The sequence below is a fragment of the Notamacropus eugenii genome, chromosome 1, assembly GCF_028372415.1.
Source record: "Notamacropus eugenii isolate mMacEug1 chromosome 1, mMacEug1.pri_v2, whole genome shotgun sequence".
Taxonomy (NCBI): Eukaryota; Metazoa; Chordata; class Mammalia; order Diprotodontia; family Macropodidae; genus Notamacropus; species Notamacropus eugenii.
The window spans coordinates 49,738,205-49,760,522 of record NC_092872.1 but is presented as its reverse complement, the minus strand read 5'-3'; the positions used below and the strand labels follow the sequence as shown (position 1 = coordinate 49,760,522).

General features: G+C 41.7%; 1 protein-coding gene across 2 annotated transcripts; it reads right to left on the bottom strand.

The window, feature by feature from the left end:
* On the bottom strand, nt 1-22,051 carry LOC140499289 (zinc finger protein 397-like). Of its 2 annotated transcripts, none has more exons than XM_072600498.1 (4): nt 21,669-22,051; nt 19,019-19,529; nt 12,298-12,445; nt 1-2,913 (listed from the first exon to the last, which is right to left on the bottom strand). In XM_072600498.1, the coding sequence occupies exons 2-4, from the start codon at nt 19,439-19,441 to the stop codon at nt 1,907-1,909; spliced, it is 1,578 nt and encodes a 525-aa protein (XP_072456599.1). In that variant the 5' UTR covers nt 19,442-19,529; nt 21,669-22,051; the 3' UTR covers nt 1-1,906. The 2 variants fall into 2 exon arrangements, with proteins under 2 accessions (XP_072456599.1, XP_072456589.1); XM_072600488.1 differs by lacking the exon at nt 21,669-22,051 and adding an exon at nt 21,133-21,586.
* Nucleotides 22,052-22,318: the final 267 nt, after the last annotated feature.

The window sequence follows — 22,318 nt, the reverse complement described above, 5'->3', positions numbered from 1 at the left end:
TTTGAAGACAATGTACACTATTTATTAAATAGGTTTTCTTGAAATGGAAATTTATTATTTTGTACTGACTCTTCACATGTTCCACTGTGTTCACAGAAATTTTCTTTTTTTCTTTTTTCATTTTTGTATCTAAGTTTAAAATGAATAAAAAATTTACAAAATAAATAAATGAAAATAAAATATGTATCATAACATTTTATGCCTAGATTAATTGTTCTTAGGATTAAATTGCCTTCCCTCCTATCTCAAACCTATGCCTCACAGTCCTTATTATACACTCCAGTTGCCACCAACCCTCTTTCCCACCATCAAAACACCATAATGTTTCTTTCTAATTCTATAGTGACTAAGGATTAGGGTCATAATCCTTTGATGGTTTTAGTTTTTTTATTTTGGTCCACTGTTTGATAATTGCACATCCTGATATGTGACTAATGATAATATGGGAATAATGATATGGTTTAATTGATCTAAAAAAATATTTCTGCATCCAGAGACTGCTGACCATTTCATCACAAAATGGCTGTGATGCCATTTTCCTAAGCTAATGGAAGGGATGCTTGTCTCATGTCCATTTTCCACAGCTGAGTTCAGGACTGATCAGCTGCCCTGCAGACCTGCTGGTGGCCTATCCTTGAGCTGCATAGCTTATGCTAGCTGAGCTCTGTTGGTATGGTTACCGAAGCACCTTCTTCCAAATTCCAAGGGCTACATCTTTGTAACTGGAGTCATAAGGCAGGATGGATGGAAAAGCAGTAATATATTCTGAGGCTGGTAGACAATTCAATACTGGGTGGCCAACAAAGAAAAATATGTGCTCACAAGACGTTCATCCTATGCACATGTATGTAGCCACTCTGCAGCAATAGCTTTCAGGATATTAACTGATCAAAGAAAGGTACAAAGTAAAATCTCTTTCCAATACTGTAATTGGAAAAGTCTATAGTCACAAATCAGAAGAAAAATGAAGTCACTCAAGCCAAACCCACAGAACAGTGGAAAATTAGAACTTCCAATGACAAAGAAGCTGAACAGTGTCTTCTCTACTTTCTAAGGGGCCAGAAAGGCCTAGAGTGTCCATAGACTAAATACCTATTCTAGGAACTGAGCCGGTAACTCCTCTTCTAAATCATGATTTTTCATCACTAACCTGAGAGAAAACAGGAAATACCTTAACCACTCTCTCCCTGTAGAATGTACTAAGGAAGTGAGATGTCCCAATGAGCCAGACAGACTGAGGGATGTGGACCTCAAGACAGAGATCTCAAGGCCTCTTCTGACTAAGGGAAGAAGGGGGTGGTAGTGGTAATCATTAACAGGCATCATGACCACTATTAAGCTGAACATTCTTTCTGCCTGCCTCACGATTCAGTCTCTTCTTCTGAGAGGTCAAAATGACTGAGAACCATAAATAGTTGCCATCCTACGGCCCCCTAGGCTAGTGACTATCTACTTAGATATTCTTAAAAAGTTATCCCCAATTCATTTCAGAGAACCTAGCTGCTTACAGTATATATCAGGAGGAGGGGGCACTAATCACCTAATCCTATCTTGATCCCCTGAAGTGCAATCCTCATTTTCCTGGGATATGAATTCCATCCTTTCTGAAGTAGCAAAACTCATATACCCTTCCTTATTGCAAGATGACTATTAACAAAAGTTACAGTAAATACTTTGAATAATAAAAAGAAACAAAAGATTAGTCAATTACAAAAGAAACCTGACAAATGTTTCATAGGCACATGGCACTCAGGTGACAGCCATACACAATGAGACAAACCTAGACTCTGCCCTTGAGGAGCTCACAGTTACTACTTTATGGGATTTTGATCCCAGGCTACATTTTCTGAGATTTAGTAACAGCAAAGTTGCCTGAAGATTCCTCATATTCAAAATATGCACAAGGTTAAACTCTGCTGTGTACTCTCTGATGTTTCATAAGGGCCGACCTATGCCTGAAAGGTTTCCCACATTCTTTACATTCATAGGGCTTCTCTCCTGTATGAATTCTCTGATGTTGAGTAAGAGATGAGCTTTGACTAAAGGCCCTCCCACATTCATTACACCCATAGGGTTTCTCTCCAGTATGAATTCTCTGATGCTGATTAAAGGAAGAGCTGTGGTTGAAGGCTTTCCCACATTCCCTACAGTGATAGGGTTTTTCTCCTGTATGAATTCTTCGATGCTGAACAAGGTGTGAGCTCCTACGAAAAGTTTCCCCACATTCACTACATTCATAGGGTTTATTTCCAGTGTGAATTCTTTGATGCTGAATAAGATCTGAGTTCCCCCTGAAGGCTTTCCCACATTCACCACATGTATAAGGCTTCTCTCCTGTATGAATTCTTTGATGCTTCCTAAGAACAGAGCCTTGACTGAATGCTTTCCCACACTGAGTACATTTGTGGGGTTTTACTCCCATATGAATTCTCTGATGTTTTCTAAGATCTGAGTTCTGCTTAAAGGTTTTCTCACATTCATTACATTCATAAGGTTTCCTGACAGTTTGATTGATTTGATGCACATTAGAACATGAATTCTGTCTGAAATTTTGATCATTTATAGCAGATATATGGGGTTTCTCTCCTATTGGAATTCTATGTTGTGTAACCAGGTTTGAGTTGAAATGACAACTACACAAACACTCATATTTATGGCCATTCTCTCCTAATGGAGTTTTTTCAGAAGAGATGGTCACTACCATAAAATTTCCATCCTGGGAAATGGATCTGTCTACTTCCTCCATTTTGTTTCCCTGGTGCTTTTCTAAAGTGTCTTCACATTCATAGGCTTCTCCAGTCTTGGCTCCTTTGGAAACATCCACTGGGAATCTTCCACATATCCTCTCCTGTGACTGCACTTCTTCAGAAACTTCCTGCTTTGGAAGAGACCACTTGGTACTCATCTGAAAATCTGAAATGATCAACAGAAAATACAAATGTCATGTGTGCTAGAAGAAAGGAATCTTCTTAAAAGGACGATTAACAACAGTTCACATCTCCAAGTCCTTTATAGATGTATATGTGTGTGTGTGTGTATGTGTATGTGTGCGTGTGTGTGTATGTGTGTGTGTGTGTGTGTGTATTACCTGTTGTGATTATTACAACTCCCTTTGATTAAGCAGGAAGGAAAGGAAGGCTAAGAGAGGTGATGAGATCAGAGATTTAGAGTGGGAATGCTCTTTACAGGCAACCTATTCCAACCTCCTCTTTTATAGATGGGGAAACAGGCCAAGAGACATTAAATGGCTCAATCAACATCACATGTTTGGTGGGTTGTGGAGCTGGGACTAAAATCCAGATTCTAAATCTTACATCACCATTTCAATGAAGCCACTCTGCTTCTTAGAAACAGAGTAGTTAAAATATGCTGTGCAAGATAGGAAGACAGTTTATACATGTTTCTATGAGTTTTTACAAACAGTATCCCAATCTAGAAGAAACAGTAATAGGAAGGGTGAAAACATAGATGCCAAGTGAGAGAGAGAGGCAAGAGTTATCTGGAAGAGAGGACAACAAAGTACAAAAAATGAACCAGTCTATGATAACAAAACGAGACAAATCACAGAATGTAGGAAACCAAAGACAGAGGGAATAGTCTCATATATAAAATATTCGCAACAGCACATTTTATTATAACAAGGAATTTGAAGGAAGTAGGTGCCCATCACCAGAGAAATGAGTGAACAAACTGTGGTAAATGAAAATAATGAAATATTATAATGCCATAAGAAATTGTCAACATGAAGCATTCAGAAAAGCATGAGGAGCCTTTTATGAGTAACAGTTCATTAAGAATGAAGTAAACTCCATAGCACAATTTGCATGATCACTATTATGTAAAGGTAAACAGTGTTCAAGAATTTCAGAACTCTGAGCATTGGAGTGATGTGATGTCAGAGGAAGGCTGGTATGACATGTTTATCAGCAGAGGGCTAGTAATTATAGACATGTAACGAGCCACATATTGTCAGGCAAGGACAATGTATGTGTGTTGCTCATCTGTATAAGTTATAAGGGAGGGTTGGGAGCAAAGGAATTGGGAACTGAATGTGATGAAAAAAGGACTGTCAACAAAACATTTTAAAAGAGGGAGGGGGGAATGGAGGAGCCAAGCAGAAATAACTTTACAAACTAGGACTAAAAAACTGGAGTTGTGGGAAAATGAGCTTTCATTAAGAATGGAAAATATGAGGGGATGATATAAGGAAAGGGAATGAGCAGCTAGGTGGTAAGAATAATGGAAGTTTCCCTTCCAGTAATCTGGAGAAGCGATTCAATTTCCTGGCATAACACTGAGAGACTGTCCATGTTTTACAGGCACACAACAATGAGGTCAGCATGGTGGCTCTATAGACCTTCAGTTGGACAGTAAGTCCAATACCTCTTCTCTCCCAAACTTTTCTTCAGAGCCTCCCAAACACTGAGCGAGCTCTCACAATGTGTGTGTCAAACTCATTGCCAATGTTTACATCCCTGGAAAGTACACTACCGAGGTAAATGGACTTATCCACAGGATTCAAAACTTCTCCATTTTTGTAACTGATGTTTCCACAAATGGATGGTGTAGTGGTGACTGATGGCGCGTCTGTGTTTTCTTGGTGTTAATTATTAGGCCAAAATTAGCACAGGCAGCAGAGAATTGATCCATACTTGGTTGCATTTCAGCTTCAGAGGCTGCATTGAGTGCACAATCATCTGCAAACAGAAAATCATGCACCAACATTCCCTCCACTTCGGTCTTGGCTTGCAGCGTTTTCAAATTGAAGAACTTACCATCAGTACAGTAGGTGACCTTGATGCCATGTTCATCCTCACTGAAAGCATTTGACAACATGGCTGAAAACATAATGCTAAAAAGCACAGGAGCAGGCACACAGTCTTGTTTCATTCCACTGGTGACTAGGAAAGCATGAGAGCATTGTCCACTATCCAGAACCCAGGCAAATATGCCATCATGAAATTGATATACAATGCTGATGAACTTCTCTGGGTAACCCAATTTTGACACAATTTTCCATAAGCCCTCATGACTAACAGTGTTAAAAACTTGGTCAGATCTACAAACATTGTGTACAGACCTCTGTTCTGCTCCTGATAGTTCTCCTGGAGTTGTCAGGCAGCAAACACCATATCGACTGTTCCTCAGCCCTTTCTGAAGCCACACTGGCTCTCAGGTATATGACCATCTTCCACGTGAAGGATCAGCCTATTAAGGAGGACTCTAGCACAAGAATCTTGGTAGCAATGACTAAGAGAGGGACCCCTCTATGATTGTCATAAGACAATCTATTCCCTTTACCTTTATAGAGATGGATACTGGAGGCATCCTTGAACGCCTGGGGGATAACCTCCTCTTGCCATATAACCTAGAACATTTCAGCCAGCTTTTGTATGAGCAATGGTCCCCCTACCTTGTCAATCTCAGCTGGAATGGAATCAGCACTAGGTCCTTTGCCACATGAATGGTGCCTAATGGCCCTCAAAACCTCTTCTTCAGTTGGAAGTTCAGCTAAGGAGGGATTGACTTCAACCTGAGGTAAATGGTCAATGGCCTCAGCATTGATTGATGATGGTCTGTTGAGAATACTATGGAAGCCCATCTCTCTAGGATCATGTCCTTATCACTGATCAAGGTGACTCCATTGGCACTGAGTAGTAGTGATGCACCATATGTTTTTGGTCCATAAATAGCTTTCAGGGAATCATAAAAGTGCTTTGGATTGTTACTATCAGCATAAAACTGAATTTCATCTACCTTCTTACTGAGCTAGAAATCCTGCATCTCTCTAAGCTTTGCTTGTACTTTGCTTTTGATGGAATTAAATGTGCCTTCTTAGTGGTGGATGAACTGTCCTACTGGTAAATCCTGTGGAGTTCTCACTTTTTCATTTAGTAGCTTCTGGATTTCCCCATCTTTTTCATCAAACTAGTCTTGGTGTTTGAGAGTGTTCTGACCCAGATGAGCAAATGCAGTGCTATACACCAAATCTCTGAAAGCTGCTCACTCTGAAAGCTGCCCACTCCTTTTCTGCTTCAGTGTTGCCACCAGTGTGTTGGTTCAACTTCCCCTCCAAGTTAGCAACAAACTGTTCACGCTCAGAGAAGAGCTCTAATTTGCTGACATTAATTCTTCTGGTAGTCATTTTGCCTTGGGGGTGGCACTTTTGATGAATGCAAATATTTAGCTTGGAAAGGATACGTCTATGATCAGTCCAGCACTCTGCACTACACATTGCATTTGTCACTCTCACATCTTATCTGACTCTTCTCCTTACAATCACATAGTCTACCAGATGCCAATGTTTACTGCAAGAGTGCATCCATGAGGTTTTATTGCATTTAGGTAAAGGGAAAACAGTGTTGGCGATGAGAAGGTCATGTGATGCACAAGTCTTTGGCAGTAAATGACCACTACTACTGCTGTTTCCAACTCCATTCCTCCCTAGGACTCCATGCCAAGTCTGGTAGTCTGAGCCTACTCTAGCATTAAAGTCACCCAGAATTATAAGCTTGTCCTCTTGTGGCACATTGATGATAAGGGTCTCTAGGTCTTCATGAAATTTTTCTTTGACCTCATCAGAGTTCGTTTTGGTGGGAGCATAGGCACTGATGGTGGTGGTATGATTTCCTTGCAAGTGGCAATTGTCAGGAGCCTGTCAGTCACTCCTTTTGACAGGCATATCAGCTTGCTGACTAGATTAGCTTTGACTGCAAAACCTAAGCCAGCTTCACGGAAATCCCCTTCACTGTAGCCACTCCAGAAAAATGTATATTCACCTCCAACTTCAGTAAGCTGCTTTCGTTTGCCAGTCCTGTTTCACTCAGGGCTGCTATTTGGATGAGATGCCTGTTGAGTTCTCTTACAACAAGAGCAGTTCATCTTTCAGGTCTACTGCATTTTGTGTTGTCTATAAGTGTGCACACATTCCATGTGCCGATGGTGAGTGGAATCATCTTTGCAGATGTTTTTGTACATTTTTTTTGTGTTTCGACCCCAGAGTGGGATTCCTCGCCTGCTGCAGTAATCAGGCCAAAGTTGGGTAAGCAGACAATTTTTAGGGCACCTTTTCTAGCCCCCTTCTTTACACCAGAAGGTGAGCAGTGCAATCTTTAACGATATATATTTTATTTATTTTTAAGTTCTTAACATTCACTTCCACAAGAATTGGAATTCAAAATTTTCTCCCCATCTCTCTCCACCCCCACCCCAGGACAGCATGCACCCCATTCACTTTCCTCCAGCCTGTCCTCCCTTCTATTACTCATCCTTCTGCCATCTCCCTTTCCCTCTATTTTCCTGTAGGGCAAGATAGATTTCTATACTCCACTGCCTGTGTAGTTTAATTTCCAGTTGCATGCTAAAACAATTTTTAACTTTATTCTTAAAGCTTTGAGTTCCATATTCTCTCCCTTCCCACCCACCCTCACTGAGAAAACAAGCAATTTAATATAAGTTATACATGTGTAACAATGCAAAGCACTTCCATAATATTTATATTGTAAGAGACTAACCACATTTCCCTCTGTCCTATCCTGTCCTCCATTTATTCCATTCTCTCCCTTGACCTGTCCTCCCACAATAGTGTTTGCTTCTGATTATTCCTTTTCCCAATTTGCTATCCCTTCTATTATCTTCTCTATCCTATCCCCTTCCCCCTTGCCTTCCTGAAGGGTAAAATAGATTTCCGTATCCAAATGAGTGTGTGTGTTATTCTCTCCTTAAGCCAAATCCCATGACAGTAAGGCTCAATTATTTCCTTTCATCTCCTCCCTCTTCCCCTCCATTGTAAAAGCTCTCTCTTCCCTCTTTTATGTGAGATGATTTGCTACATTCTACCACTCCCTTTGTCTTACTCCTAGTACATTCCATTCAACTGGAAATATTATTTTTTTAGGTATTCTCCCTTCATATTCAGCTCACCCTGTGCCCTCTATGTATGTGTATATATGTATATGTATGTACATATGTGTATATATACATGCATATATACACACACATACACCCATGTACATATACTTACCTACACATATATAATATACACATACATACACACTCATACACATCTACATACATATATTCCCTCTAACTACTGTAATACTGAAAAAGGTCTCATGAGTTACAAATAACATCTTTCCATGTAGGAATGTAAACAGTTCAACTTTAATGAGTTCCATAATGTTTCTCTTTCCTGTTTACCTTTTCATATTTCTCTTGATTCTTGTATTTGAAAGTCAAATTTTCTATTCAGTTCTGGTCTTTTCCACAAGAATGCTTGGAAGTCCTCTATTTCACTGAAATTCTATTTTTTTCCCATGAAGTATTATACTCAGTTTTGCTAGGTAGGTGATTGTTGGTTTTAATCCTATTTCCTTTGACCTCTGGAATATCATATTCCAAGCCCTTCAGTCCCTAAGTATAGAAGCTGCTAAATCCTGTGTTATCCTGATTATATTTCCACAATACTTGGAAAGTATTCTTTCTGACTGCTTGTAATATTTTCTCCTTGACCTGGTATTTTGAGCTAGAATTTGGCTACAATATTCCTAGGAATTTTCCTTTTGGGATCTCTTTAAGAAGGTGGTTATTGAGGTAGAGAAAATTATGAAACTATGCTACCTGGGTCCACTACAAATTTATAGTTGTTTTTATTGCTCAATTGTGTCCAACTTTTCATGACTTCATGTGGGGTTTTCTTGGCAAAGATATTGGGGTAGTGTGCCATTTCCTCCTCCCAGTAGATTAAGGCACACAGAGTTTAAATAATTTTCTTAGTCAGGGTCACATAGATAGTAAGTGACCGAGGCAAGATTTGAACTTGGGCCTTCCTGATTCCAGGTCCAGCACTCTATCCACTAAGCCATACAGCTGTCTCAAATTTATGTTACATAAACTCAATTGGGCCCTCATTACACCAAGGCATTCCTTTTGAACTATCCCACTCACAAGCAGGACCTGATCTAAAACTATTCATCCCTCCTCAAACTTCCAATGACTCCCAGACTCTGGCTCTCTCAATTGAAAACTTTGGCTTATATTTCAATGAAAAATTGAGGGCATTTGACAAGACCTCCTTTATTCCCCTCCCTCCTTCTCTCAGATCACTCACATCTTCTGCCATTAGCTTTACTCTTGGCTCTTGTGAAGAGACAGCATTTCCACTTACCAAGGCTCAACCCTCTACCTGCTCCAGGAATCCCATTCTTTCCTGTCTCCTCCAACATATTGCCCCCTCTGTCATCCATATTCCATCACTTATCATTAATCTTTTCCTGTCAACTGGCTGTTTCTCTGTTACCTCCCACCATCTCCATATCTCCTCTGTCTTCAAAAAGCTCACCTTATTCTCACTAGTGACTCTAACTAGCTATCATCCTATATTTCTCCTCCCTCTCATAAACTCCTTCAGATAGTCTTTTACAATAGGTGCCTCCAACTTCCTTTCCTATCACTCTCTCTCTTTCTAATTCTCTGTATTCTGGTTTCTGGCCTAATCATTCAACTGACACTGCTCTCTCCCAAGTTACTAACGATCTCTTCCTTGTCAAATCTAATGATCTTTCTCAATCTTTATCCTTCTTGAACTCTCTATAGCCTGTGACATGATATGACATGCTCCTCTCTAGGTTTTCCTCACACCATTCTCTCCTGGTTTTCCTCCTTTCTGACTGTTCCTTCTCAGTCTCCTTTACTAAACCATCACAACCAGGCTCTCATTAACTTATGTGTGTCCCCCGAGGCTCTGTCCTGGACCCTCTTCTCTTCTCCCTCTATATTATTTCTCTTGGTGATCTAATCAGTTCCCATACATTCAGTTATCATCTCTAATCTGATGCTTCTCAAATCTACCTAGCCAGTCCTAATCTCTTTTCTGTATCTCATCTCCAACTGCCTAGTAGACATCTCAAACCAAAGGTTCCATAGACATCTTAAGCTCAAAATGTCCAACACTGAACTCATCATCATTCCCTCTAACTCCTCCCTTCTTCCTAACTGCATTATTATGTGAGATATAATTCATTTGGACCCCTACTCTATTCCAATCAGTATCAATGTGATATGACTCCACAGGGGTAGTGATTATACATTCTGTATTCAGTTCTCAGAGCTGAGAACTGCGGATTGTAAATTCACAGGAAGTTAACTAGAGGTCCTCTACCCTTTTTTTTCCTTGTCATGGTGACCAAGTCCAGTGTGGTGGAAGTAACTAAAATTATGTGGAAAGTCCTTCAGTTTATTTTTGTACCACCAGACCATTCTGTTTTGTCCAACACAAGCAGATGTTATAACCACTGCATCAGTGAGATACCCATGTTTCATCCAATTTGTGATCCCCCTTTTGATACATTGTTTCTGGCCCTCAAGAGCCAGATCTGTCAACCACTGAGATTATGTACTTTACTGTGCCTCTTTTGCAAATTTGGGTATCAAACCCCACAAAAAGAAGGTCCTAGAAGAAGACAGTATCTCAGATTATGAGGAAAATCTGAGGTCCACTTCATCAGAGGGGACCAGGGACCCTTTAATAAGTGCCATTGGCTCAAAGTTCTGCCTCAGTCTCTTTTATTGGAGGTTAGACAATTTTAATCCCCACACAAGTACCCAAAGCACCCCATTCCCAGGCTCAAAATGTTGGGGTCATACTTCACTCCTCACTCTATCTCACCTCCCATATCAAGAGTTATAAAGTCCTGTCCTTTTGACCTTCATAATACCTGTAGCATGTGCTTCCTTCCCTCCAGTGACATTGCTATTACCCTGGCATAGGTTTTCATCAGCTCATGCTTAGACTATTGCAATAGGCTTATGGCTGATCTCCCTGCCTCAAGTCTCTCCCCACTGCAGTCAATCCTCCACTCAGCTGTCAGAATCATCTTTCTAAAGTATATGTCTGTTTCACTACTCTATTCAATAAACTCCAGTGGTCCCTCCTGTATGAAATATGAAAATCATCTACCTGGGTTTTTAAACTTTTCACAACCTGGCCTCCTCCTGTCTAATATTTTTTGTTTTTATTTTTTAAAATTTATTTGATTTTTAGTTCCAAATTCTCCTACTCCCTCTAGTTGAGAAAGCAAGCAATATGATATCCATTACACGTCTGAAGTTGAAATCATGTAAAACCTATTTTCCATATTAGCCACGTTGAATAAAATAAGCAAGAAAAATAAACAAAGTGAAATAATATGCTACAAATAGGCCTTCAGAGTTCTTCAGTTCTCCCTCTGAAGGAGGACAGTATTTTGCATTATGAGTCTTTGGGAATTGTCAGGGATCACTATACAGTTCAACAACAATAGCTGAGTCTTTCCCAGGTGACTGTTACAATCCTGCCGCTATTGTGTATCATGTTCTCCTCTTTCCAGTCTTCTTAAATCTTATCTCTCTGCACACACTGGTGATCCAGTGACATTGGCCTCCCTGCTATTGCTCAAACATAACAATGACTTTCCCATTCCTTGCAATTTCACTGGCTATCTCCCACGACTAGAACAGTCTCCCTTCCCAACTGTGCCTCCTGATTTCCATGCCTTCCTTCAAATCCAGCTAAAATTTTCTACAAGAAGCTCTTCTCAATCCCATTATGCTAGTGACTTCCTTTCATTGATTATCTCCAATTTACACCATACATTTTGTTTGTACACAGTTATTTGTATGTTGCCTTTCCCATTAGGCTGTGATCCTCTTGAAAGCAGGGATTGTTTTTTGCCTTTCTTTATATATTCAGCACTTAGCACAATGCATGACACAAAGTAAGGACTTAGAAAATGCTAGTTAACTTACTGCTGTCAATAAAGCACAAAGCAAATGTACTCTAATAGCTCTGTAATGTTGTCAATAAAATTAAAATCAAAATTTGCTGTGATAATTGAACCAGGAACGTAATTTTCCTTATCCCAGAAAAGTTAAAGTGGTGCAATTCTGACCTCCCAATTTATAAAAATAATATAACACCTGAGATGATTGGTCTTTAAAATGAAAATCTCTCTACAGCTTCATGGAATCATCCATTTTAAATGAGAAGGGACTTGAAAGATGATCCCCTCCAATACTCTCATTTTACAGAACAAAAAACCAAGGCCCAGACAAGTTATATAATTTACCTGAAAGCACAATGATTGGAATTGGCAAATCCAGCACTTAAACCATGTCCTTTGATACCAAATCCTGTAAATCACACTACCTCTTAATCATTGTAGACAAGAAACTGAGGAGTCAAATGCTATTCTAACTGACTGACTGACAACCCCCATGCTCTTCACCAACTTCTCTTCACTCCTTCCCCTTGCTCCTCACCTCTTTCTTGTGAGAACTGGGGCTCTGGAGACTCACACTTGATCTGGGTATTCATAGGCTGAAGCTGGACATTCAGTGCATCCTGTGCTGCTCTCAAAGGTGCCATCTTCTCCCAGGCCCCTGCCTCAATCTGTGTACTTGATGTAACCTGAAGATAATGAGATACCATGAAAACAAAAACATTGATATAAAAAGGAAGCCCAGGGACAGAAGACAAAGGAGAACCAGAGTTTTATTTGTCATATTTAAAGAGGCTCTATTAAATTTAACCATAAAACAACCCTGGAGGTTTCTTTTTATTACTAAACAGTGTGTTACTTTCAGGAGAAAGGCTAAGTTGGCATGTAAAAGAAGTAACTGCAGCAGAAATTTATGCTGTTGATAAAAGAGGAAATCTTCTGAAATTTGACTTTTTATTACATGGCTATTTGAACAATGAATAATTTAGTACTTAGTAAGATGAATGTCCAAGAAAACTTCAAACAATTATTGAAAAACTCCTATTTATATTTATCCATTTTACTAATTAAAAATAAATTATAAGATTACCACAGTTAATCAACCAAAAATTACACAATAAAACCATTGACAGACCTTACGATATTCATAATGTTAACTTTCAGAAACAATGAAAAATCACATTGTCCCATATAGTAATTGTTCTTAAGCAAAAACTTTAAGTATAGTCTATCATACTATAATAGACTATATTATAGTAGTCTATATTTAGAATACAGAATATACTGACTGAACAAAAGCTGGGAAAATCTGCTTTCCTCTCTATGGTTGTGATAGAAGGTAATAGCTGAAAGGAATCTTAAAAGTCATCTAGTTCAAACCTTTCATTTGACAGGATGACGAAACTGAGGACCAGATAGTGGTCTTGCTCTATAACACATGATTTGCTCTAAGTAGAAGAGACAGGATTCAGGCCCAGGTCTTCTGAATCTAAATTTAACACATTTCATCTTCTACCACTTTCCTTCCCACTCCATGTTTATTTTCAGTCTTCATCTTCTTGGATCTTCTACTACATTTGGTACTGATAACCGCCTGATAACTTCCTAAAACTCTTTCCTCCTCTGGCTTCCATAACTCCACATGGTTCTTGTTCTCCTACCTTTCTGAATACTCCACTATGTTCTTCTAGGATTCTTTTCTATATGATTATAAATATGCCTATCCCAGAATTCAACTTTGGCCCTCTACTCTTTCTCCACAGTCTCCTTCAAAGATCTCATTTACTTTCATGTAGATTGGTAATTAAACCAACCAGTTACAAAAACTCAGTCATCCTTGATTTGGCCCCCCAACTCCTTATATCTAGTCATTCACCAGTCCTGTTGATTTTTCCTTCCTAATATTTTTTTTTCCTTTCTAATTTCCCCTGCCCCCACTCTAATTCAAATTCTTGTCATTCCCTTCACCCCTAGGAGAGGAACTGTCTCCTCTCTGCTTTTGTATCCCTATCACCTAGCACCAATCCTGGAATATAGAAAGCACTTACAACACTTGAAATGTTCAGTGATGGACAACTGAAGTTGCTTACTAAAATGGTCTCCCTGCCTCCAGTCTCCCTTCACTAAGTCAACACACCAATATCACCAGAATTCTGGTTCAAAAAACCTTCACTGGCTCCCCAATGCTACTGATCAAGTCCAAACTCCTTGGCTTATCATGGAAGCCCCTGTTTTACTTCTAGCCTTATCTTAAACAATAACCTAACTATAAGAATGCTCCACCCCAAACTATTCAAGGAGCCTGGAAATATTGTGTGCCGGTATCTGTCTTCTTATGTTTGCTGACATTATTATTTTAGCCTGTAATGTTGTGTGCATGTGTGTATGTAGACATAAATGTATACTTGTATATACATAAATATGTATATTTCTCCTCCAAGAGCCATTTCAAGGTCTTACTCACCTTCCATGACACATTTTCAGACAACTCCAACTGACATTTCACAGACCTCTGAATTTGAAAATGTATGGTCTACACACAGGGGTTCCAAAACATGAGAACCCCTTCTTCATAGAAAAAAATCATGGACCCCTCCACCACTCACAGGGTGCATTTTGCTAGGATTAAAGTTCAAGATAGTATGAATATAGATTTTCAAACCCTTTGCAATAATCCCAGAAACACCCTGGAGTTCAGATTACCTCGTTTGAGAATTAATCACGTGATATATATTGTAATTTTTTTATGCTGTTACTCAATGCTCATGTATCATTTAATTTTTCACGTTTTCAAGTTCTTGCACTTGGCTGTGAGTGCTATAAAATAACAGGATCTGAAATATGTAGATCTAGGATCTTTTCTATTTCTAATATTCTGAGCTCATGAATCCTTAACCTTTTCAACTTCCATCACATTCATCCTCATTCTATTTTATTTAGCTATCAGGTTGGATGAAACATGCCTTAGGCCTCAGCAACATTTGGCACTGTTCCAGCTCCGAAGTCTGCATCTCTTCTTAAATTCCCTTCTCTGATCACAATCTAATTCTCCACCCTGCCATTCCTACCAAACCTCCTTCCCACAATCATAATGAAGTTCATTCCTTTGCCTCAACCTTCACAGCTGTTCTGGCTCAACCCAGCCTTGAAATCGATTTCAATGACAATAGGAATCAACCAAGTCATTTCACTTTCCATACTGACCCATTCCCAACTCTGAATAACACTTGGCTAGTAGAAAGTCACAAACTGTGCCCACTGGGTAAGTAGGTTCAAAACAACCATGCTAACATCACAATAGGTCCCTCACTACAACTCATTTCCTAACACATTCCCCACATTTTCTTACTTTCTAACTTCCCAACTTCACTTCCTACCCCCTTCCCCAATCACAGGTGACCTCACTTCCTCCTTATCCTGAAAAGAATGAGGTCATCTGACCTAATCCTCCTCAACTCCTTTCTTCCTTCTCACTTCAAAACCTCTCTCTACATCACCCACCTTTTCTCTGCCTCCTGGTCCAAAGGAACAGCTGGTTCCACTTATCATTGTGACCCCATCTCCTCTTGCCTGCTCTAGGATTTTGTTCTCAAGATAATAGTTTCCATAATGGAATCAACAAGATCTGAGGAGGAATCCTGCCTCTGACACTTCTAGGTCTCTGACCCTGGGAAAGTTGCTGGTTACAGGATGGTTGTCAGCTACAACAGCTGAATAGAGAGCACTGTGGAAAACTTTAAGCAATCTATAAATACTAGCTGTTATCTCAGAGTTTCACCTTCTCTCAGCAAGCTCCTTCTCCTACCTACAAACCATGTTTAGCCTCCCTTACCTGAAAAACAAAAACTTTCTACTGACATCGTTACCTTTTTCAAGTGACCACTCCATTGTCTTTCCCCCTCTTCAGTGTCAAATTTTTAGAAAAAATGAATTCCATTCATTCTTTCTTCTTCCTCATTATCAGTTCTTTCGTATTATTCTGGCTTCTCTACTCTCCACTCCACTCCAGTGACCACCTTCTAATTTGTCAGCCATAATCTCTCTGCAGCACTCGACACTGGTGACCTGTTCCCTCTCTCCCTCCTCTTCTCCCACCCTGCTGGGCTTCCTGGACACTGTACTCTTACAGTTTCCCTCCTTTCAATCTTCTTCTTCTCTCTCCTTTAATTTCTCTTCTTCCTTCCACTATTCTACTGTCTTTTGGATTAGGGTTGGGCAGACTATGGCCTGCACTAGGAGCTAAAATTCATTTTTACATTTTTAAATACAATAGCACTTTATTTCAAAATCTCTAAGCCATAGTTCCTGGGCCTACAAAAGTAAGCAGAGGGCTGTAGTTTGACAACTTTGCTCAAGATGTAACACAGCTCTTTTTTTTTTTTGGATCACAAGATGGCAGAGTAACAGCATGGAGTTTCTAGAGTGGTCCTGCCAAGCCCAGGCAAATACCTGTAAAAAATGGCTCTAAACAAATTCTGGAGTTGGAGAACCTACAAAAGGATGGAGTGGAGCAAATCTCCAGCCCAAGACAGCCTGGATGGTCACCAGGAAGTGTCTTTCCTGTCACACTGGGAGCAAAGTGCAGTCCAGTGTGGACCACAAGTACACAGAGGGGACCTGAGCAGGGGCCTGGGGGAGACTGAATCTCTCACGCCTGTGGTGGTTTCCAGAGTTCATGACCCCAAAACGCTAAAGATAAATTGGAAGTTCAGTGGAAAAAGCCTGTGGGACCAGTGTAGGAGAGTTGAGTGGTCTGGCCCCAGCCCCAGGGCAGTTGAGGGGGGAGAGGGCAGAAGAACCCACAGCAGCAGCAGGGGCAGCTGTAGCCCCTGTTTCTGGAGTTCTAAGCCCATAGATTGTAGGGGCATCCAGCAGCTGACAGTACACTCTCCACCCCCACTGGAAACAGAGAACTACCTTGACAAAGAGCCCAAAAATCCAGTAAATGGCTGAGGAAATTGGCAAAAACCAGAAAAAGAATCAAAACTATAGAATCTTACTTTGGTGACAAGGAAAACCAAAGCAGGCAAACAGAAGAAAACAAAGTCAAAGTTCCTCCATCCAAAACCTTCAAGAAAAATATGAATTGGTCTCAGGCCATGGAAAAGCTCAAAAAGGATTCTGAAAATCAAGTAAGAGAAGTAGAGCAAAAATTGGGAAGAGAAATGAGAGTGATGCAAGAAAATCATGAAAAACGAGTCAACTGCTTGCTAAAGGAGACCCCCAAAAATGCTGGAAAAAAATAACACTTTAAAAAATAGACTAACCCAACTGGCAAAAGAGGTCCAAAAAGTCAATGAGAAGAAGAATGCCCTAAAAAGCAGAATTGGCCAGATGGAAAAGGAGATCTGAAAGCTCACTTAAGAAAATAATTCCTTAAAAGATTAGCATGGAACAGATGGAAGCTAATGACTTTATGAAAAATCAAGAAATTATAAAACAAAACCAAAGAAATGAAAAAATAGCAATGTGAAATATCTCATTTGAAAAACAACTAACCTGAAAAATAGATCCAGAAGAGACAATTTAAAAATGATGGGACTACCTGAAAGCTATGTTTAAAAAAAGAGCCTAGACATCATCTTTCATGAAATTTTCAAGGAAAACTGCCCTGATATTCTAGAACCAGAGGGAAAAATAAATGTTGAAAGAATCCACCAATCACCTCCTGAAAGAATCCCCCCCAAAAAACTCCTAGGAATACTGTAGCCAAATTCCAGAGTTCCCAGGTCAAGGAGAAAATGTTGAAAGCAGTCAGAAGGAAACAATTCAAGTATTGTGGAAATACAATCAGGATAGCACAAGATCTAGCAGCTTCTGCATTAAGGGATAGAAGGGTTTGGAATATGATATTCCAGAAGTCAAAGGAGCTAGGATTAAAACCAAGAATCACCTACTCAGCAAAACTGAGTATAATACTTCAGGGGAAAAAATGGTTATTCAATGAAATAGAGCACTTTCAAGCAGACCAGAGCTGAACATAAAATCTGACTTTCAAACACAAGAATCAAGAGAAGCATGAAAAGGTAAATAGGAAACAGAAATCATAAGGGACTTACTAAAGCTGAACTGCTTACATTCCTACATGGAAAAATAATATTTGCAATGCTTGAGACTTTTCTCAGTATTTGGGTAGTTGGAGGGATTATAATATAGACAGAGGGCACAGGGGGAGGTGAATAGGAAGGGATGATATCTAAAAAAGTAAAATTAAGGGTTGGGAGAGGAATATATTGGGAGGAAAAAGGGAGAAATGGAATGGAGCAAATTATTTCTCATAAAAGAGGCAAGAAAAAGCTTTTTCAATGGAGAGAAAAAAGTGGGAGGGGAGAGGGAAAAAGCGAAGCTTACTCTCATCACATTTGGCTTAAGGAGGGAATAAAATGCACACTCAGTTTGGTATGAAAGTCAATCTTACACTACAGGAAAGTAGGGGAGAAGGGGATGAATGGGGTGTGGGGAGGATGACAGAAGGGAGGGCAAATGGGAGGAAGTAATTAGAAGTAAATACTTTTGGGGAGGGATAAGGTCAAAAGAGAGAATAGAACAAATGAGAGGCAGGCTAGGATGGAGGGAAATATAGTTACACTTTCACAATATAACTTTTATGGAAGTCTTTTGCATAACTATACATATATAACCAATATTGAATTGCTTGCCTTCTCAGTGGGAATGGGGATGGAGGAAAGGAGATAAGTTGGAACCCAAAATTTTAAAAACAAATGTTAAAAATTGTTTTTACATGCAGCTGGGAAATAAGAAATATAGGTAATGTGGTATAGAAATCTATCTTGCCCTACAAGAAAATAGAGGAGATGGGGATAAGGGAAAGGAGGGATGTGACAGAAAGGAGGGCAGATTGGGGGAAGGGGTAATCAGAATGCACGGTGTCTTGGGGTAGGGGGAAGGGAGGGATGGGGAGAAAATTTGGAACTCAAAATCTTGTGGAAATGAATGTTGAAAGCTAAAAGTAAATAAATAATAATAATAAAGATGTAAGACAGCTCCCCCAAAGGCTCTGACCTTGGCCTTCAGTTTGTGCTTCTTTCTCTCCTTTGTTGAGCTTATCCACACCTACAATTTCAACTCTGCCCTTCAACTAGTATTTGTAAAGTATTTACTATGTGCCAGGCACCATACAAAGCGCTGGGGATGAAACAAAAGGCAAAAATCAGTTCCTGCTCTCAAGGAACTTGCAATCTAACAGAGGAGACACCATAACCCCATTTCCCCACAATAAATCACACCTGCCTCTTTCCTACCTGACGTCCTGGGTCAAGAAGCTCTCTCTCCAAATCTTCTAGCACAGTGAGCACCTCCTCTCCACTCTCTGGGTGCTGATCTCTCACCCAGTCCTGCAGGTCCTCTGGCAAAATGGTCAGGAACTGTTCCAGGACCAGCAGCTCTAGAATCTGCTCCTTCGTGTGGATCTCTGGTCTCAGCCACTGATGGCAAAGCTCCTGGAGTTTGTTCAGAGCCTCTCGAGGTCCAGGGCTGTCACTGTAGCCAAACTGCCTGAATCTCAGACGGAAGATCTCCTGGGTGGAAGGGCTGTTCCTCTTCTGGCTACCTTTCTTCCCCCATCCATAATCCTCTTCTTTCTCTGCCTTTACTACTTGAAGTCTCTCTTTCCCTGATGGATCCTGGGGATTCAGTGCTGCAGTCTCTCTGGATTCTAGAGCCATTGGAGCTTATATCAGTTTTTTTTATAGGCACTCAAAAAGGGTTTATGCCTCAAAGAAGTTCCTCTTGAGCTGTCCTTCCAGATAACCCCTAAGATAAGAAACCACTGTTAACACAGAGTGATAATGAAGTGGGCTGATTTTCAAGAACAGTAACTTACCAGAGGAAGACGGGGATTTTTAAGTGAGCAAAAGGTGCAATTACATAACAGATCATATGAATAATAAAAAGGCAGGAGGGGTTTGTTAAGGGATTAGGTAATGGGGAGCATCCCACCCTCAGTGGAACTGCACATGCAATTACCCAGAATGCATACAGAAAAACCCATTGGGGGGGCATGTATGAATGATAATGACATTATAATATGCGGTCATAAGTTCACCTAAAGGCCAGCTTTCCTATTACTATGCAGGTGCCTACTTATGGAAAAGTCCTTCCATTGTTTTGGGGGCCCACAACCTGCTCCAGCAATCTGGTGATGCTACTTTCTGACTGGCTATTGTGGTCCTCTCCAAGATTACACGGATGTGGTTATGGTTGAGTGCATGGACACACCTGCTGTTTCTGTGAGAATTCGGAGGAATGGGTTTGGGGGCAGTGTCTAGCATTCCATCACATGGGAATGCCTGCTGTTATAATGGAGCAGTGAGGCATATATGAGGGAGTTAGGCTATAAGGGGAGAGCGAAGGAAGTGTCTAGGTCGGAGCAGTGGGCCTGCTACTGTTCAGTGAGGTCTGTGACTGAGTCTGGGGGTCCTGTGGTGTAGTTAAAGCCAGACTGTGTGGTTAAGTCAGGACAGGACCTTTGTTCAATAAGGGCCATAAGGAAGTTGGAATATTGGGGCTGCTGGCAACCTTATTAGAATTCCACCAATAATAAATGCTATTTAAGAACTTCGACAAATTAATGAATGCCAGTCAGGAGGATAATTCATTGTAAAGTGTGACAGGAAGAAACACTAAAGGTGACCAAATAATTCCTAATCTATTTTGGATCTATTCTCTGCTGGGACATACAAATAACAGTGAGCCAGAATACACTGGCATTATTCATTATAAAAACAGCAGTACTTTAAGAAGGGGGATAGCATTTGATAAACTGAGGCCCAAATAGGAAAGGTCACTTGCTAAGCTGACACAAAACGAGTGGTGAAACCAGAAGAATCCAGATTACTCATCTGGAAAAGTGAAAAGAGAACTGGCTTTCAAGACAAAGCCCCTGGGCTCAGATCCTGCCTCTGGTGGTTACTACCCAGGAACTAGCTGTTGGAGTGCAGAGCTCTGGGCCTGGAGTCAGGAAGACCTGAGTTCGAATTCAGCCTCAGACAATAGCTCTGTGACCCTGGGCAAGTTTCTGAACCTGTTTGCCTCAGTTTCCTCAACTATAAAATGGGGATAACAGCACCTACAACCCAGGGGTGTTGTGAAGATCAAATAGGGCAATACTTGTAAAGGGCACAGAGTGGGCGCTATGGAAATGCTTAGCACACCTGGCATCTCACTGGCCTCTAAACTGGCAGTGGGATCTGGAGATTTCCCCGAAGTCTTCAGTGGTAGTCACTGCTGACTCCAGGGACGATCCCAACCCCCACCCCTCCTCTCCCCTCCCCTCCCCTCCCGTCCCCTCCCCTCCCTTCCCCTCCCCTCCCCTCCCCTCCCCTCCCCTCCTCCACTGCCCAGACCCGGTTCTCACCACACTTCCGGACTACATTTCCCGGGGAGATGGAGGGACCGACCCCTGTCAAGCGGTTGCTATAGAGACGGGCTTGGACGGCACGTGACTCAACCAGAGGCCATGCTGCCGCCCCGGGCTGGCTCTACACAAGAGGGCGTAGGTCTACACAGCACGGAGCCGCGGCAGCCAGCGCTACTACTCAGACGCTGCACCGAGTCAGGGAGCTCAAGGCTCAGGGTGCAGCACGGAGAGGAAGCTGGCTCCCGCTCCCCGGAGGACGGTGCCGCCCGGATTTCTGGGAAATGTAGTCAGGGGAAATGGACGTCCCGAGGCCCCGGAGGCTTCTGGGAACCGTAGTCCAGCGACAACTTGTACAAGCTTCCATGACAATCTGGCCGCAGCAGCTGGAGATGCTCAAGCCCTTCTCCCTCCAAGGGGCTTGTTCTCCTGGAGCGCTGGGTGTTAAGCGAGCCCTGGCCCCTCCATCTAGAAGAGGGCGGCCCCTTCCCTCCCCTCCCCTCCTCTCTCCTCCCCTCCCCCTCACGCCTCCTTACCTCCTTGCCCACTGGGAAGATGGCGGTGAGGATGAAGCCTAGAAATGCCCGGTCCACCGAAAATTGGGCTGGTCCCGCGGCGGTGACGTCATGGGGGGCGTCGCGTAGGCCTGGCTGGGAGGAAGGGGACCGAGAAGCCCCGGTGGCTGGGGCTGGTCGTCGGGCCCTTTGGCCGCCTCTCCATGTCTTAAATTCATCGGAGGATAGTTGCTCGCCGTTGGTAAATCCTCCTTCCCATGTCGCCGTCAGATGCCCCGCTGGGCATCCTGCGGGTGCTGCTGTCTTAGTGGCTGGCTGCCGTGGTGCGGGCTAACACTAGGTGGCTGTGCTTGAGCTCATGGACCACCTGCTGTTCCGGTGGGGGAGGGGGCAGCGGTAGCCAGCTGGGGTCCGCGGCCAGGGTTCCATCCAAGGGGCAGTTCTTTGTCAGACCCAGCCCGCCCTGCGGCTTTGGGGGCACGTGTTTATCCAGCACCCACTTTTCTCTGCACCCCAGCCCCTAGGCAGTAGCACACAGCTTTTATAGTGTTCTTTTGTTACCTTTCCAAATCCAGCCACCCTTCTAAAGAAATAGCGTCTCACTTACTCAGCAGCCCTGGCATGGGGGGCACTGGTGTTATCCCCACTTTATGAATGAGAAAACTCGGGCA

What these genes read in the sequence shown, in the direction of transcription:
- LOC140499289 (XM_072600498.1), bottom strand. Translation starts at nt 19,441, where the DNA reads ATGGCTCTAGAATCCAGAGAGACTGCAGCACTGAATCCCCAGGATCCA. An exon ending in TTCTTGACCCAGGACGTCAG is followed by an intron (nt 12,446 to 19,018) that starts GTAGGAAAGAGG and finishes CATTATCTTCAG; the next exon opens with GTTACATCAAGTACACAGAT. An exon ending in CCAGTTCTCACAAGAAAGAG is followed by an intron (nt 2,914 to 12,297) that starts GTGAGGAGCAAG and finishes TGATCATTTCAG; the next exon opens with ATTTTCAGATGAGTACCAAG.